Genomic DNA, 19373 nt, shown 5'->3' with positions numbered 1-19373 from the left:
GTAACATCAGTAAGAGGACCAGTGGAAATGATATGTGCCAGGGTTTGTCTAACTGTGCTAACAGCAGCTCTAGGTACATGGTCAAGACAGTTCTGTATTAAGGCCTCACTGTTACTGGAACATTTGCACTGGCAGTTGAGGAAAAGCTAAGGATGAATGTTTGTCTTTTCCTTCTTCCTAGTAAGTACTTCCATGAAATTGGGCTATAAATCAAAGGAGGGAGTTGGGTTTTGTTTTTGGGTTGTTGTGTTCTTTGTTCAGCTTTAAGCACAGGATGCACTAACTTAATCCATAAAGGCAACATCAGTCACTTTTCACATTTAAATTTAAAGAGAGTTTCACTGACCTAAATCAGAAGCACTGTTTCTTTAATCAGAACTTTATGTACCAAATGTCATGTCAGCTGCATGTTTAACTGTTAACCACACTAATACTGTTAATGTCATCTAATGTGTTATTGCTCATCTCCAAGCTCAGGTCTTGGATTAGTTTGGAAACAGTATCTTCCTCTGCATCACCTGAGGCAGTGAACTCCAGGATCCCTTCTGCTACAGTACTGAGCTGGTCTGTAGGCTGAAGGATGGTCACTCCATGGCCGTTGTTACTATAAACGTGGTTATTTTTCATCTTCAGCTTGGGTATTGGAACCACCTATTAAAGGATTCAAAATGGGCTAGTTTTGCTGAAGGATGCACTATGTTCTTAAAATGCCAACAATTTCTTTCACACTGTATGCATTTACATGCAGAATAAACTTATTTTCTCTGGAGGTAAGGACTTCCCTAAAAATAGTCGTGTCTTATTAAGACATGACTGCCCTGTTAGTTGCACTGTAAATCGTAATGTTGCCACATTATCAAGGAATTAATAATGCAATTAAATGGGAAAACAGCCATAAAAATAGTCCACAAAAGATATAGTATTGTTGTGGCTGGTTTCCATCATGCCTTAAATGGAATGTGTGACAGGGTGACCAGAACCAGCTCAAGACTCCACTGCAATTTTGGCCCAGGGGTCACACCAGAGTCTTGAGCCAGTCCCAGGACTGGGGATAGCTGGTCCTGGCTCTGGGATGGTATCGGGGTCTGGAACTGACAACCAGATGAGAGGGTTGAGCAGCTCCAGTGCAGTCAGCTGGATTATCAGTCCCAATCTGGGACCAGCCTGGAATCCCAGGCTCCCCCTGCGCTGGCAAGTAGTAATGGTGCCAGTGGGATCTGAGCCCTGCACATGTAGCATGATGGGAGGCACGATTGTTGGGATAGGGGATCAGATCGCACCAGGCCATTAAATGAATGTGTTGTCACTGGCCCCTGTGTCACTGTGCTGGTTAACAAGCAGCTAATACAAAGCTGAATGGGACCTCTGAATAAAGATCTAGTATGCATGTTTTAACTTAAATCTGAGTGTCAGTAGTAACTGGAAATTGTAAACCCAAACAGTACCTTCACTACTGTAATTTCAGGTTACCTACATTGTATCTGACATCTCTGAGTTTCCCAATTTCTGCGTGCAAAAACACTTTCATACTTGCTTATACTGTACAATCAATCACTAACTAGCAATCCATTCACTATGGCCAATCCTGCTTTAAAAAAATTGACAATTTAAGTCAGTTTAAGTCCTGAATGTGTCTTGACTGACATTTAAAAACAGCCCAGCAGTTTTTATGACATATCTATAAAGCACACAGTACATTTGTCAAAGATACTGCTTACCACAAGAGAATACTGTGGAAAAACTGTTTCACAGAGAACTTAAACTTCAGGACATTTAAAGATACTGTCATAAATACCTGCTTGACATTTTTTTCTTTATAGTTTTTAATGCTTGTATTTTACTCCTATATTGTAAGCCTGCTTCAACAGCTGTTCCTGTAGACATGTTTGTTACAATTGCTAGGAAAAGAATATAGCACAGTAAACTACCTTGATATTAATTCCTCCTAGGGTACCCTGTGATGTCTCGCTGCTGTTGAAGTTACTGCAGTGGTGAATTTTGTTACCCTCCAGATTGGCTGTGCTACCTGGGTACAGCTCAACACCAGCACCCTGTGCATTAAAACAGGAAGAAATTAAGTTGAATTTCACCTTGCAAGTAAGGCTTGGCAAAAAAAATAGTGTTCAGAGTACAGTTAAGTCTCTAATAAAGTGGTTCTACAGCTTCACAGAAGATAGCAAGATTGGTACACTGTAATTTACTGCACTGAGGAACTGGAGCTCACACAGGTCCTTGTAAATATTGGGGTTGGCTGAGCTGGGTCAGCTGGGTGGTTGGACTTCACTTTTGGCTTGCTGCATGCAGGACTGACTTTAAAAAAATGACAGTAAATGTAACTAGGAAGTTCTTAATTACTGTTAGCCAGCTGATTAAACTGACTGGCCCAGGAGCAACATTGTGAAGTGTTATAGAAGAACTATATTTTCTCCCTTTATTATACATTGAATAACTACAGAAATGAGTTGCATGTAAATGAAGGCAACAGACCTAGAGGAGGAGGTAGCAAGGCTCCTGTGCCATGAGGACTTCCTCGATTCCATGCTGGAGGAAAAAACCTCTAGGACTGTGAAGGAAGGACTGCTAGAGGTGGTGCTAGAAGAGGAAGAGGGCAGGGACTCCCAGAAGGTGGAAACTGGAAGCTTGTATCTTCTGACAGCAAGAAGTTGTCATCCCCATGTGCAGTGGTTTGCTTGGAGAATAGATATCAAGTGTTAACAACAGAGGAGGAGGAACACATTCCATTGGTGGAACAGGCCAAGCCAGGAATCTCCAAGGAGGGGAGGATGGAGACCACTGCCACAAAGAGGTAGCGATGGGTGATGGTGGTTGGAAACTCCCTTCTGTGGGGGACAGGGATCCATCTGCCAGCCTGACCTGTTGGCTCAGCAGGTCTGCTGCTTGCTTGGAGCCTGGATCCAAGATGTCACAGAAGGATTACCGAGACTTGTCTAACCTTCTGACTACTACCCCATGGAGCTCATCCATGTGGGCACCAATGATACTACCAGCGGTGACCCTGAGCAGATCAAGTGTGACTACAGGGCTCCGGGTGCAGGCGTGGAGGGGATGGGGGCACAGGTCATGTTCTCAATCCTTCCAGTCAAGGGGAAGGGCCCTGGCAGAAGCAGATGCATCCTGCAGATCAATGCATGGCTGCGCAGGTGGTGTTGCCAGCAGAGACTTGGCTTCTTCAGCCATGGGATGTTGTTCCAAGAAGGTTTGCTAGGAAGAGGTGGGATCCACCTGATGAAAAGAGGGAAGTCCATCTTTGCAGACCAGCTTGCTAACCTAGTGAGGAGGGCTTTAAACTAGGTTTGCCGGGAGATGCAGAATAGAGACCTGGAGTAAATGGAGAAGCAGAGGACCTGGAGGAAGCAGAGGCAGCAGGGGAGGCCTCATTCTTCCTGATGAAGTAGGGTAATTGGCTAGTCACCTGGTGTCTGTACATGAATTCACAGAGCCTGGGAAACAAGCAGGAAGAACTGGAAGTCCTTGTGCAGTCAAGGAGCTATGATGCAATTGGAAGAACAAAAACTTGGTGGGATAGCTTGCGTGACTGGAGCATTGTCATGGATGGGTACAAACTGTTCAAGAAGGACAGGCAGGAAAAAAGAAGAAGGGAAATTGCACTGTAAGTAAAAGAGCTGTAGGATTGCTCAGAGCTCCAGTATGAAAATGGAGATAGGCCTGTTGAAAGTTACTGGGTTAAGGTTAGAGGGGAGAGCAACAAGGGTGATGCTGTGGTGGGTGTCTGCTATAGACCACAAGACCAGGAGGATGAAGTAGATGAAACTTTCTTCAGACAAGCAGAAGTTTCCAGATCACAGGCCCTGGTTCTTATGGGGAACTTCAGTCACCCTGACATCTGCTGGGAGGGCAATACAGCAGTGCACAGGCAATCCAGGAAGTTTTTGGAGAGCATTGGAGACAACCACCTGGTGCAAGTGTTGGAGAAACCAACTAGGAACCATGCTCTTCTTGATCTACTGCTAACAAACAGGGAAGAACTGGTGGGAGATGTAGAAGGGAATGGGAAGTTGGGCAGCAGTGACTATCAGATGGTTGAGTTCAGGATCCTGACAAAAGGAAGAAAGGAGAGCAGCTGAGCATGAACCCTGACTTCAGAAAAGCAGACTTCAACTCCCTCAGAGAACTGATAGGCAGGATCCCCTGGGAGGCCAGTCTGAAGGGGACAGGAGTCCAGAAGAACTGGTTGTATTTTAAAGAAACCTTACTGAGGGTGAAGGAACAAACCAGCCTGATGTGCAGGAAGAATAGCAAATGTGGCAAGCGACCAGCTTGATTTAGCAGAGAACTCTTCAGTGAGCTTAAACACAAAAAAGAAGCTTACAAGAAGTAGGAGCTTGGACAAATAACTTGGGAGGAGTATAAGAATATTGCTCAGGCATTCAGGGATGAAGTCAGGAAGGCCGAAGTGCAACTGGAATTGCAGCTAGCAAAAGATGTGAAGGGTAACAAGAAGGGTTTCTACAAGTATGTCAGCAACAAGAGGAAGGTCAGGGAAAATGTGGGTCCTTTACTGAATGGGGGAGGCAACCTAGTGACAGATGATGAGAAAAAGGCTGAAGTACTCATTGCCTTTTTTACCTTAGTCTTCACAGGCAAGGTCAGCTCTCAGACTACTGCACTGGGCATCAGAGTTTGGGGAGCAGGTGAACAGCGCTCGGTGGTGGAAGAACAGGTTAGGGACTATTTAGAAAAGCTAGATGTGTACAAGTCCATGGGGATAGATGCAATACATCTGGGGGTTCTGAGGGAGTTGGCTGATGCGATTGCAGAGCCACTGGCCATTATCTTTGAAAACTCGTGGCAATCGGGGGAGGTCCTGGATGATAGGAAAAGGGCAAAAATAATACCCATCTTTAAGAAAGAAGGAGGTTCCAGGAAACTACATGCCAGTCAGCCTCACCTCAGTCCCTGGAAAAATCATGGAACAGATCCTCAAATAATCCATTTCTAAGCACTTGGAGATGGTGATTAGGAAGAGTCAGCATGGATTCACCATGGGCAAGTCATGCCTGATGAACCTAACTGCCTTCTATGTGGAGATGACTGGCTCTGTGGATGTGGAAAAGGAATAGATGTAATATACCTTCACTTTAGCAAGGCTTTTGATACCATCTCCCACAGCATTATTGCAAGCAAGCTGAGGAAGTATGAGTTGGATGAATGGACTGTAAGGTAGAGAGAAAGCTGGCTGCATTGTTGGGCTCAAAGGGTAGTAATCAATGACAACGTTTAGATGGCAGCCAGTATCAAGTTGAGTGTCCTACGGGTTGGGTCCTGGGACCCATTTTGTTCATTATCTTCATCAATGATCTCCAATGACACTAAGCTGGGCAGTGTAGTAAATACACTGAAGGGTAGGGCTGGGATTCAGAGTGACTTAAACAAATTGGAGGATTGGGTCAAAAGAAATCTCATAGGTTCAACAAGGACAGGTGCAAAGTCCTGCACTTAGGACAGAAGAGTCCCATGCACTGCTACAACCTGGGGACTGACTTGCTAAGTAGCTGCTCTGCAGAAAAGGAGCTGGGGGTTACAGTAGACGATAACACGAATAGGAGCAACAGTATGCCCTTATTACTAAGAAGGCTAACAGTATACTGGACTGAGTTAGTAGAAGTGTTGCCAGCAGATCAAGAGAAGTAATTATTCTGCTCTATTCTACACTGGTGAGGCCACATCTGGAGTACTGTGTCCAGTTTTGGGCCCTCCGCTATAGAAAAGATGCGGACAAGTTGGAGAGAATCCAGTGGAGGGCAACAAAATGGTTCAGGGGCTGACTTCTGAGGAGAGGGTGAGGGAACTGGGACTAAGTTGTTTTCAGAAGAGAAGACTGAGGGGGATTTGACAACTGCCTTTACTACCTAAAGGGATGGAGCTGGACTATTCTCAGTGGTGGCAGATGAGAACAAGGAACAGTGGTCTCAAGTTACAGCAAGGGAGGTTTAAGTTGGATATTGGAAAAAATTCTCACTAGGAAGGTGATGAAGCCCTGGAACAGGTTACTGAGAGAGGTGGTGAAATCTCCATCCTTGGAGGTTAAGGCCTTGACAAAGCCCTGGCTGGGATGATCTACTTGAGGAAGGTCCTGCTTTGAGAAGGGGGTTGGACTAGATCAGTCGTCTTCAAGTTTTTTTGATTGCGCACCCCTATCAGTAAAAAAATTTTTGAGCATGCACCCCCAATGTATGTATATTTATGTAAATATAAATAGAAGTTCTAATATTTTCTTCCCGTACCCCAGTGGATCGTCTTGCGCACACCCCACTTCGGAGACCACTGAACTAGATGGTCTCCTGAGGTCCCTTCCAACCCTCATTTTCTATTATTTTGTGAATATTTAAGAAAACCAACTGCCATACAGATTACCTTGCAAGTTTACTCTATTTTACTACTTTGGTATGTGTACCAACTAGTTATTCATTTACTGTTAAACCTTTTTTAAAACCTTTTCCTATTTTCGTAGAAGATGTGTTACTTGATTTATTATCTTCAAGATGTGATTTGCAAGGGCCTCAGAACTTTTTGCTTGTTATGTATTTGGCAGCCCAATCAAGCCCTTGTTACCCTTTAAGAAGGGAGAAGGAAAGGGAAAACTTGGTTAGAAGCTGAGACCTTGTTGCACCCAGGTTTTGTTGGCCTTCACAAGACAGTGTCGGGCACCATGTCTCCAGTCTTTCCAACAGTAATACCTTTTCACAGGTGGGTAGTGGAATTTTTACTGTTGGTCACTTAGCATAATTACTTTAAAATTACAACTCTGGGAAAATATTTTAGTCTATACCAGTTTTAACAAGTTGAAGTGCCAAGTCTAAAAACTGTGGCTTAACAGTATTCAGTCTGGTTTTTAATACGTTATAACAAGACAAGATAACTAGCAAAGTAATGATCTCTGCCACCATTTACATGATGATATCTGGTTAATTAGGTACCAGGATAACTCATCACTTTAGTCCTTATCAGTGTAGTGAATCCCTACAAAAGTCCTACTGATTTGTACATAAAGCACTTCCTCATTCATCATCTGTTAACAGTCACTTCCAAACGAGCACACAATACGTTATAGTGAAATTTGTTCCTAATCATTAGTCAGCTGTAAGTAATGTCCTATGCCCTTCCTACCACCTGTCAAGCCAGCTGATGCTCACAAAGAAATGGATACTCTTCAGCTTTTTTTTGTCTCAACAAGACACAGACAATTAACCATTCTGTCCCACAGACTTATCTTCTATTAAGGCAATGAGTGCATGTGAGAGTGCAAAGCAAAAATCTTTGACTCATTATTTTACTCCCTCATAATGTAATTCTGAGTACCCTGAATTAGTGCACAGTTTCTTACTACAGTAAATACCATGTATCTGTATAATCGTATAGTGAGTCAGTCAAAAATGCTTCTTTACTGTCTTGATATAGCATGGAAAATCTCGCAAAATGAAAATGGTTGATTACTGACAATTAGTCACTTGTGAATAATTAGTCATCCTTGCCAATCCTCCTGGAGTGATGAATTAAGTAGATTTTACTCTAATTCCATAGCTGAATATGGAACTCAATCATAATAACCAATCCAAACAAATCTGCTACAGAAAAACAGAAATTAATTTTAAATGACAAGCAAGTTTTCAAGAGAATCTGAGCTTAAGGTGTTGCTACTCAGAAGTTAGCTTTTTAAAGTAAAACTTTCAGTCAATTTACTGTATAATAATTTTCATATACTTTAAAACTGAGTATGTGATATTCAAATAGAAGTACCTGAGCTCCAGTGATCTCACTGTCTGTAATAGTCAATGAAGCCCCAGTAAGTACGCAGACTCCAGTTCCTTCACATTTCAATATACAGTTTACTAAAGTCATGTGACCAGATTCAACAACTACAATACCATCAATTGTCCCTTGCTGTACCAAAGTAAGGTGCATTAGTTTCACATTTTGGCCTTTTGATACCACAAAGCTTTCATGAGTAGGTTCTGAAAAAACCACAATTTCTTCTGGTCTTCCAACTCCTAATTAAAAGGAGAAAATCAGAGTTAACATTAGTATGACGCTGAAACACTACCTTACTTAGAATATTACTTAAAAAGTTACCACACTTTCATTATAATAAATATTTATCACTCAAACAATGAAAAAGCAGTAAAACTACAAAGTTTACCTGTAACTTTAGTTCTCCAAATTTGACCCTACACCAGATGTACATGGTTTCATGCTACATTCAGTTTCATAGATTGTCAGGGGCTGGAAGGGAACGCGCAAGATCATCGGGTCGAGTCCCCCTGTACTAGGCACGAAAAACAACTGCGGGTCAGGTGACCCCAATGAGATAACTGTCCAGTCTCCTCTTGAAGATGTCCAGGGTAGGTGATTGCACCATCTCTGGAGGGAGTTTTTGTTTCACAATCTAGGTACCATGACTGTGAAGGAGTTTTTCCTAGAATTGAGCCTGAAGCGGTCTTCCAGCAGTTTGTATCCATTACCCCATATCTTCCCCATGGGTGCCCTGGTGAACAGTCATTCACCGAGCTCTTGATATACTCCCCTGATGGAATGGTAAGCTGTTACGAAGTCCCCTCTCAGCCTTCTCTTCTTTAGGCTGAAGAGACCCAGGTCCCTCAACCTCTCCTCATATGGTCTGCCTTGCAAGTCTCTGATCATGTGGATGGCTCTTCTCTGGACCCTCTCAAGTTTTTCCACACCCTTGTTGAAGTGCGGTGCCCAGAACTGGGTGCAGTATTCCAGCTGTGGTCTCACTAGTGCTGAGTACAGTGGAAGAATCACTTTCTTGGTTTTACATGAGATGTATTGGTTAATGCATGCGAGAGTATTGTTTGCCCTGCTGGCTACTGCATCACACTGACGGCTCATGTTCACGTAATGGTCAACTATTACCCCACGTCCTTTTCGGCCGTGGTGCAAGTTAAATTGTCACCACTGAGCCTGTCGGTATGTTGGGGATTATTTGCCCCCAGATGGAGCACTTTACACTTCTCAGTGTTGAACTCATCTGGTTCTGATTTGCCCACTTCTCCAGTCTGTCCAGGTCTGTCTGTATCTGCAGCCTATCTGCAGGCGTGACCACACTCTCCCATAACTTGGTGTCGTCCACAGACTTGGCCAGTGAATCCTTCACCTCCATATCCAAATCATTGATAAAGATGTTGAAAACCACCGGACCAAGCACAAATATTTGAGGGACACCACTGGCCACTTCTCGCCAGGATGACACAGATCCATTCATAAGAACTCTCTCAGTTCTACCTCGCAGCCAGTTTCCCACCCACTGAACCATCAAGCAGTTAAGCCCACAATCTTCCAATTTTCCCAAGAGGATATAATAGGATACTAGATCAAAGGCCTTTTAGAAGTCCAGGTATATAATGTCAACCTCCTCACCCATGTCCAGGTGGCAAGATACCTGGTCACAGAAGAAGATGAGATTAGTAAGACAGGACCTGCCGCAACAAAGCCATGCCGGCTGTCGCTCCAAATCCTACCATCTACAAGTAAGTCGCTCATAGACTCCTCGATGAGCTTTCTAGGATTTTCCCTGGGATAAAAGTTAGGCTGATTGGCCTATAGCTGCCCGGGTCCTCCCTCTTCCCCTTCTTGAAGATGGGCACAATGCTGGCCCTCTTCCAATCCTCAGGGATCTCCCGAGTGCCACAATTTTTTAAAAAGATTTGCCAGGGGTCTCGCAATAACCTCAGCCAGCTCCTTCAGCACTCTTGGATGAAGTTCATCTGGTCCTGCTGTCTTATGTCTAGCTTTTCTAATTGGTTATGCACCAGCTCAGCATCAGTGGGAAGGCTGTCTTTTCCACCATGCCCCGTGTGAGCCTTATTTTGCACGTTTTTCCCCTTGGTCCAGTGGCAAACTGAAGCAAAGTGGGTATTCAGGCGTTCGGTTTTCTCCTGGGTGTCTGTTACCAGCTGGTATTATTCATCAGGAACTATTAATGACAGTCGTGTAACAGACTTGTAACATACCAGTTGAATCAACTAAACGTCACTACGCTTTCTCAAACTCAGTTCCATAAACATAATGCTCAAAATACTAAAGCTCTGAAATTAGAGTGAAACAACGAGCATCTATGGAGACAAATTCTGAGAACCTTAAGTTGAGATATCTTTTGGTTATGTACTCTGCAGTTGCTGTGTTGTCTGTCAGCACTTCAGCATGACTCTTGAATTAATAGCAGAGGTGATTTCTGGGCCCATCTTATTGATTTGTTCTAGAAAAAACAAATAGAACTTATTTCCCAAGATGCACTACAACCCATAACAGGATCATGTCTTGAAGATGGCTCCTTTGGTAGTATCTAAAGAACTGATACAAACTCCTTTTTAATACATTCCTGGCAATTCCAGCAACCAACCTACAAAGGCTATGCAAAACAATATTCATCAGACCTCCTAAATGATCCGCATTTGGAGTGAATTTTATTTCAAACCAATATGATAAGTAATGGCTTAATAGGAAAAAAAGAGGACATATGAGAAAAGCATCAGGCAATTTCTCCTCGACCTTAAAAGGATCCTCTCTAATGATAGATTGGAAAATGTTACCAAATTCCTTTTCTGGAAGAAATACTTTGGTTTAAGCAGCCTCTTTATAGAAGAGATTCTTTAAATAGGTACAAGAGTAGACTTTGCCAAACAATATGTATATATTGAATGACTCATTCCTGGTTTACACTGGCCATGTTAGCCAGCTGTCTAGATACAGGACTACATGAACATCAAAAAAGAGGCAAAATGGCAGCATTTTTTTTTTATGTAAAGCTTATACCTGTTGAAACTAAAATCCTTGCTACAAAATAACAATCAAAATATTTTTAGAAGGGAAAGAAGGACAGGGCAAGCTGGCTCTATATCCTTGGGTGATGCATCACATTTGGGGCCCTACCACTGAAGATAAGAGGGAAGAAGAGCAGGCAAGAAGAGCCACCTTTTTTGGCATTTTTAACTGCCTTTTTTCTCATGTGGCTGAAGCTCTCTCTTTCGGAATCGTAACCAGAAATTTAACAATATTTAGAAATCTTATAAGTGGAAAAGAAAAGGATGAATAGATTTTTCCATCTCTCTTATGACCAAAGCTATCTCAGTATTCCCCTTGAGAACTAACAGTGGCTTTTATGTCTTTTCTCTAGCATTTCTGCTATCTTGGGGCTGCAATGACCCTTTTCAGACTGCTGATCTTACATATTCCCCTGCAACTCAAGAAAATGTTATGAATCATGAATATTAAGGGGAAAATTGATGCTGTCATTCAAATCAAATACAGGCAGTCCTCGGACTTAGAACACAATCGGTTCCTGAAAACTGTCTTAAGTCAAAACATTGTAACTTGGAACCAATTTTCTCATAAGAAACAATGTTATAAATGGGGGATTGGTTCCTGAACCAAGGCCCAATACCCTATTTTCACCAAAAATATTCCAGAATTTTGTACCCAATCAATAAAAAATGAGTAATATAGCTACATTAATATATTTATATGGTAAATAGCAATCATATTGATTAGGAAGGACTTATTTGAGGTGACTTTGCTGGATTTTTTGAAGGGCTCTTGGCTGGAGTCTTCTCAGGAGTCTTGGCTGCAGGTTTTTCTGGAGTCTTGTCTGCTTTCTTAAAGAAAATGTCCAAGGAAGCTTGGACAGATGTTCTCCAGGGAGATGAGTGACGCAGTGAACTTGTTTGCTGGCATGCCATTGCATCGGATCAAGTGTTGTAAGTCGAAACTGGCATTGTAAAGTTGAAACGGGGTGTCAATTTATAAACGTTGTAAGTGTGAAACGTTGTAAGTTGAGGACTGCCTGTAATCTGAAATACCTCCCTATGCAAGTTACACCTGAATCACTAATTCTGATCTGAAGACTTTACTTTTACTCATCTAAAGTAAGACAGAGGATGGGCATGAAGGTTTCCAATCCAGCACCACTGATAGATAACTCTTCATAGGTATGACATGAAGCAATATATACAGGCTCAGCTGACCACAAGAGGGACATCTGTTGACATTTCATCTGTTTCTAATCCAATGTGAATAAACTCTAATGAAGAAAGCCCTAACTAGGCTTAAGGGAAACAAGTTTAGATAATATTCTGTAAGGCTAAGTGGGAATTACTGTATTTTCTTGCATACAACACACCCCAGAATATGATATGCACTTTGCTTTTGAAAGGCAGAATGAAGAAAACAAGATCTTGTAGTAACTGAGTAGCTCTTGCTAGGAAGCCAAGTCTGCTCATCATTCTGCTCCCTGTGGATCTCTTTTTACTTTTGATTTCACTCCATAAGTGACAGAACCTACTCTTACCATATTTCTTCCATATAATGCCCACTCCAAATCTGAGCGGTCACAAAGCTTTCTCTCATGCGTGGATGAGCTCTATCTGACGCAAGAAGTCTACAGGCTGATGAGAAATAAAGCACTGCTCGACCTGGTTCTGGCAGCGGGGGATGACCTAATCAGTGATCTAATAATCAAAGGGAAGCTGGGTGACAGTGACCACAAGCTGATCACCTTCACCATCTGCCATAAAGCAGGCAAGTCAGTCAGCAATACAGAAGTCCTCGACTTCAGAAAAGCTGACTTTGACAAGCTCAGGAGGCTTGTCAGTGAGGCCCTAAAGGGCCACAACCCAAAGGGGAGGGGAGTTCAGGACTAGTGGTTGCCCTCGAAGGAGCAATCCTGGATGCATAAGCAAAGTCTATTCCGTCTCGGAGGAAAGGCAACAAAAGGGCACAAACTCCCCTTGGCTCTCCAGGGAACTAGCAGACCTCCTGCGTCTAAAAAGAAAGACCTACAAAGGATGGAGGACTGGATCCACCTCCAAGGAGGAATACTCTGCACTGGTCTGGACCTGCAGGGAGCAAACCAGGAAAGCCAAGGCTGCAACGGAACTCCAACTAGCTACAAATATCAAGGACAATAAAAAGTCCTTTTTTAGATATGTGGGGAGCTGGAGGAAAAGCAAGGGCAACACTGGACAACTGACAACCAACGCCCAGGAAAAAGCCAACTTGCTAAATGGGTACTTTGCGTCGGTCTTTCATCAGTCCCATGGGACGCCTCTGCCCATTACGGGACAGGGAGGCCCGGGTGAGAGAGATTCCTTACCCTCCATCAATGCTCACCTCGTGAAGGAACACCTTGAGAAGCTGAATACCTTCAAGTTAGCCGGCCCTGACAGTTTACACCCCAGGGTACCCAAGGATCTGGCTAGCATCATAGCTCAGCCCCTGGCATAGATCTTCGAGAACTCCTGGTGCTCTGGTAAAGTGCCCAAAGACTGGAAGAAGGCCAACATGGTGCGTATATTCAAGAAAGGGAAAAAAGTGGATCTGGCAAACTATAGGCCCATCAGCCTGACATCTATCTTGGGGAAGATCTTAGAAAAGATTATCAAAGAAGCCATTCTTAACAGACTGGCCAATGGCAACATCCTGAGGGATAGCCAGCATGGGTCTGTTGTAGGAAGGTCTTGCTTGACCAATCTTATTTCCTTTTACAACCAGGTGACCTATAACCTGGACAAGGGAGAAGAGATTGATGTCCAATATCTTGACTTCAAAAAAGCCTTCGACTTCAAAAAAGCCTTCAATCTGGTATCCCGTGATCCCCTCTTAGCAAAACTGGCTAACTGGCCTTGGCCTAACCACAATCTGCTGGCTGGGGAGTTGGGTCTGTGGTAGTACCCAGAGTGGTGGTTGGTGCAAGTCAATTATCGTGGTGCACTGTGACCAGCGGGATCCCTCAAGGCTCTGTCCTTGGGCCTATACTATTCAACATCTTCATTAATGATGTAGACACTAGTATCAGAAGCAGACTGGCCAAGTTCGCCAACAACACCAAACTCTGGGGTAAAGCATCCACACCTGAGGACAGAAGGGTGATCCAGGCTGACCTTGACAGGCTCAGAAAATGGGCAGACGAGAACCTGATGGTGTTTAACACCAAAAAATGCAAGGTTCTCCACCTTGGGAAGAAAAACCTGCAGCATGGTTATAGGCTCAGCAGTGCTACGCTGGCTAGCACTACGGAAGAAAGACACTTGGGAGGTCATGATTGACCACAAGATGAACAAGAGCCTGCAATGCGATGCTGCTGCTAGTAAAGCAAGCAAAACGCTGGCTTGCATGCATAGATGCTTCTCGAGCAAATCCCAGGACATCACTCTCCTGTTGTACTTCGCCCTGGTGAGGCCACAGCTGGACTACTGCGTCCAGTTTGGGGCTCCACGATTCAAAAAGGATGTGGAGAAGCTTAAGAGTCCAGAGGAGAGCCACATGCATGAGGAGGTCAGGAAAACGGACCTTATGATGAGAGGCTGAGAGCTATGGGACTCTTCAGCCTGGAAAAGTGCAGGCTCAGGGTGATCTGGTGGCCACCTATAAGTTTATCAGGGGTGCTCACCAGGATCTGGGGGAACGTCTGTTCACCACTGCGCCCCAAGGGATGACCAAGTCAAACGGTCACAAACTCTTCCATAACCATTTCAGGGTGGACATAAGGAAAAACTTCTTTGCTGTCCGAGCCCCCAAGGCTTGGAATAGACTGCTGCCAGTGGTAGATTCCAAGTACTTACTCTGAACACCTTCAAAAGACATTTGGATGTTTATCTTGCAGGGATCCTATGATCCCTGCTGACTGCCTGCCCCTGGGGCAGGGGGCTAGACTTGATGATCTTCTGAGGTCTCTTCCACCCCTTAAGTCTATGAATTTTAAAGCCATTGTTATTTGAGAGAAAGGTGTGTGTTGTATGTGAGGAAATATAAGACCCTGGATTGCCCACTGTTTAAGTGTAGAACAAGTGGAACTGAAGTGTTTCGAGCTCACAGATACTCTTGTCATATAACGGCATATAACTCTTATTGATCACCTACTTATAAGTGATATATTCATGAAAATCCATGTGAAATGAAGTCTTAGAAAAGTCTTCTGATATAGAAGCTTATCATAGCAAGAATGTACTTCTGGGTGCAATACTGTCATTTTAATAAGCCATTCTAGTGCAGAAAGACAACATGGAGAGCAATTTGAAAAATAACATGTTAAATGCACTGAATTAAAAAATGTGTCGTTTTCAATGAGGAAGGACTTAGAATACCTTCACATCTTGCATCTACAAATCAGATACAGGTTCACAATGGAAAATAAATGACTGCACCCACAAAATCAAGCAGACATCTAAATTTAAACAATTTTTGGCTGCAGTTTTGCATTTGTGGTCACAGATGCATGAGTGAAAAGTGGATTTCCAACCCATTACAAATTAGAAATATATATATTTTTTCTAACAATACTGTTGGTATTGGCCATTTTGAAGAAATATTATCAGAAAACTTCATTGAAGAGGATCACATACATTAGGGTTGTTTAATGATTTTGTTCATTATAAATTTCTTCTTGAGGTTGAACGAAATGAAGAAAAAAACCTACTTGCTAAGCTGTCAAAAATGCATACAAAATAAAGGTTTTACTTTATTTAATTCACTGTTTCCATTTATTAATTGGGGAAGCAACTTTTTAGCAGTAAGATTACTACATCGCTGGTTTCCTAGCAATAGATTTTTTCCTGAATGAATATTTCACTACATTCCTGTTGTGCTGTGTTCAATTGCACAGCATTTTACACCATGGACTGACTAGTGAAACTTTATATTCTATGAAATATTTTTAAATTAAATGTTGCTAATCCAATTAAAATACACAGCAAATAATCCCTCTTCCCACCCCCAATTTGCTTTTTATTGTTAATCTGAAGTACTAGTAAAGAAAAAAGTAAAGAACAGCTAAAAGCACTTACTGACCTTTAATTATAATATCTTCAGTTAACATTGAAAGGTTCACAGCCTTATATTTTCCTGGGAAAATGACCACATTGTCTCCACTGTAACAGCTGTCCAAAGCCAAGTTTAAATTATCATGTTGTTGAATCAGTGTGTCAACAGAAAAATCTTTAACCTACAGAGAAAAGAAGTAGCAACTATTGAGTTAGGGCAAAAACTGCACAATTAAAACTTTTAAATTAATAGTAGATTTCAAGAACTTCTGTGCTGTTCTATTCTGACACTGTCAGATGCCTTTGTGGAGTTAATTTTAGATTGCCATTGGAACTTAGGCATAGAACCACCTATTTCTGACCCATCTTCCTGAGCTTTGCACAACATGGCTGACTCTACCTACCATGAACAACAGCATAAGATGAACCCATTCCTTTCAGTTTAATAGCATATTTTCCCAACAGCTAAGTTTCCTCTGTCCAAAAAAAGGCCTTCTTCTGTTGGCAGCTCCTTCCTGCTCCCCTCTCCACTGGTGCTGGCCCAGGTCATAGTTCAGATCTTGCACATGGGGTTGGTCCAAGAATGTAATCTGGTGTGCCAAATCTGACCACACAGCAACATCATGCATCAGCCCAACCCCACATGCCACATCTGGCCGCCAAGTAATCCCAAGCACAGCCACATAGGACCATGACATCATATAAAATTTGGCAGCAGGGGTATAATGGCAGCATTAATTGCTGTAGTTCTAGAGGTCAGAATTTCTGACATGGCTCCACAGGCCAGATCTGGCCTATGGACCATAGATTTGAGTACACCCTGTACTAAAATTTCAGTATCTCAGAGTAAACTTCATTTTTGAAGGCTGAACTGGTTGAACTGCAGCATGAAAGCTGCTGCCCACATTGTATTGCAAGAAAAAAAATCCTAAGCCCCTGTAAAGATCAAGGAAGAAAAACATGCCTGGTCATAATGCTCATAATTCCAGCACTACTGATCTCTCTTGGCCCAAAATTCTCAAATGTGGGAAGATAGCTTTTAAGAACCTAGGCTCTATACACAAGCTTGGAGGCTGCTCTAACGTGCTATAATTACTCGATTAATTGAGTCTCCTGGAGAACAGTAATTACTGCACTCCAGCCAGCCTCCATGGATCATGTATCATCAGTGTTCCCGCACTTCAAAATGGTGGCAGGAGCACTTTATCTAAAGCTCAAACAGGCTTTAGATAAAGCACCCTTGCTGCCATTTCGAAGCATGGGGACGCTGATACATGAAACGCTCCAGGCACTTTAATTAGAGCTCTGAGAGATGCTTTAATTAAAGAGCCCCCCCGCCCACTCCCGAAGCATGTGTAATAACACCCCTAACTATCAAAGAAGGTAAAACCCATCCACACCCATCATGTGAAAAGAACCTGATAGACAGTCCCTGGGGGATTAAAAGAAGCACATGGGACAAAGGAAAGACAATATTTACAACTAGGTAAAAGTATGTAGGGGAATTCCACCTCTAAGACTTCTTCCTCACCATTGTTGCTTAGGGAATAGCTGTGGCAGCATACCATTGGTCTCTCCCCAAACTCCTCTATCTGACAATTTGGTTACCATGGGCACTGCAGAGGGCAGATTCCTCTGGTCTCATCTGCTTCAGGTAACCCTGAGTTGTAACCTGAGTTGGATACATTCCTGAGGGAGGGGGGAAACCTGCTCCCTCTGCCTACATGACTGGCATCACATACCAGGGTGGGGGGCTTAATAAACTCCCTATTGTTCTATTGATCTGCCAACATGACCGGGAAAGGGCTAAAGACCCTGCAGGTCTACCCAGCAACCAGTGATGCATTTCAAATTGTTGGCTGCCAGCCAATAGTTGCTGGCCTTCAGATCAGGTAAATGAGGTCACAAGTGTTATATAAGTGAAGGACTGCCCAGAAGGAGGGGCAATAGCCATGATGAAAACTCAGGGAGAAGCTGAACCATCTCTCTCTCAACTCATGATCAATGAACTGCTTACCTCCAGAAGGAATCTCCACCTGCTTCTGCATGATACTCGTGAGTAAGCTACTTGAGATCTAACTAGATATATAGCTTGCAGTAACACAGATGGGGCAGTACCATGCCACTCTTTGCTCCAAGGTATTTCTCTGATATTGCTCTACCCTGTACCCTATTCCAAACCTACTTGTAACCAATAATGTTCTCCTTTGTACCTAGTGTGGGAGACTTATTGGGAGAGGACCTAGATTATGCCTTGGAGTCCCCTTGGGTCAGCTGACTAAGGAAAACCACTATTTGTGCTTCAGGCTAAGGGAAACACCCCAAGTTCTTGCAGTGAGTCAAGTACCCTCAAGGACTACTAGGCCTGTTTCCCATAGGGCGCAGGTCCCAGATCAGTCCAGACTCTGGGTGGTAATGGCGTTGCCCCCAGGCTTGAGGGTGTGCTCCAGGAAGGGCATTGGCTGGACGTGAGGTGCCCCCAGGGAGGCACTCGGAGCCTGGAAGGTGGTTGGGCACAGTGAGGTGGGTGGTTCAATGCAGGAACACCCCCCACACAATAGCTACCTAGGGCATTTTCAGTAACAAATACAACAGAGAGCATGAACACTAGTGTCGTGTGCTGATGAGACATGAAAGGATTAGTTTGAAATCCAATCTTTATAGATGGGAATACAAGAAATTGAGACCATAAGGAAAAGAGGTAAATATTGGCTTATCTTAGTTCCTATTTGGTTATATGAAAAACTTTGGGAATCTGAGGATAGTCATATATGAACTCACCTATCCACAAATTGAAAAGGCATCATGCAGGGATTCTGGGCCAGAGTGTCTGATGAAATGAAAGACTTGACGCACCGCTTTTTGTTTGGGTTATGAACAGGTCAGCCCTTGGTTAACCTTAAGATGATGCCCTGAATGATGGAATTGTTGAATTCCCACTAGTGTTTTAAACAGAAGTGTCTACTTAATTTGTCTGTGAAGGTTTTCTGACAGCCACTGAAAAGAATAAGTGATGTCTGATGGACCAGTTACAGAGTTTGATCAGTTCCTGGCACTGGAGTGGAGGGAAGGTGAGATCTCACCCTGTGCTATCTGTTAATGTTACATATAGCCAGTCCTGTGGTCCCTATCATTATCTACGAATCTCTTGGAAATGTACTACAGAAAGGATTCCCAGGCCTTAAAAATTACCCTGCCATTTGCATCTGCATTTCCCCTGGGACCAGAGACCTTATGCATGTAGACCATCCATGAGTGTTCCTCACCCTAATAGTAAGGTATCAATCAATATAGTTCCTGACAGTTGAAGGCAAAAAGGACTCAACTACAGGCATTTGTGGGGTCTTGACCCCACTTCAAGGATAACTACTAATGGGGAAACAGACAAGGATACATCCCAGGAGAGTTTGCCTGAAGTATACATCAAGCTTTACAAGACCTACATACATCAAAGGTTTAGTATAATGTCACAGAGTTGCATGAGGACAGGATGAGTGGCACTGTACTCCTAGTTTCATAGTTTCTAGGGTCGGAAGGGACCTGAGCAGATCATCAAGTCCG

The 19373-nt window shown here is 43.2% G+C and overlaps 1 protein-coding gene across 1 annotated transcript in view; it reads right to left on the bottom strand.

Moving 5' to 3' along the window:
* Window positions 1-227: 227 nt before the first annotated feature.
* The window catches only part of SHCBP1L (SHC binding and spindle associated 1 like), a 58768-nt gene continuing 39622 nt past the window's right edge, over window positions 228-19373 (bottom strand). The window contains exons 7-10 of the mRNA XM_019501752.1: window positions 15841-15994; window positions 7780-8030; window positions 1929-2051; window positions 228-651 (exon numbers count right to left, since the gene is read on the bottom strand). Coding sequence (XP_019357297.1) covers window positions 412-651; window positions 1929-2051; window positions 7780-8030; window positions 15841-15994 — 768 coding nt within the window. The 3' untranslated portion in view covers window positions 228-411. The remainder of the gene's footprint in view (window positions 652-1928; window positions 2052-7779; window positions 8031-15840; window positions 15995-19373) is intronic.

Source organism: Gavialis gangeticus, unplaced genomic scaffold, assembly GCF_001723915.1.
Source record: "Gavialis gangeticus isolate Ggan-Ray unplaced genomic scaffold, GavGan_comp1, whole genome shotgun sequence".
Lineage (NCBI taxonomy): Eukaryota > Metazoa > Chordata > Crocodylia > Gavialidae > Gavialis > Gavialis gangeticus.
This window is presented reverse-complemented; position numbering and strand designations above follow the sequence as displayed.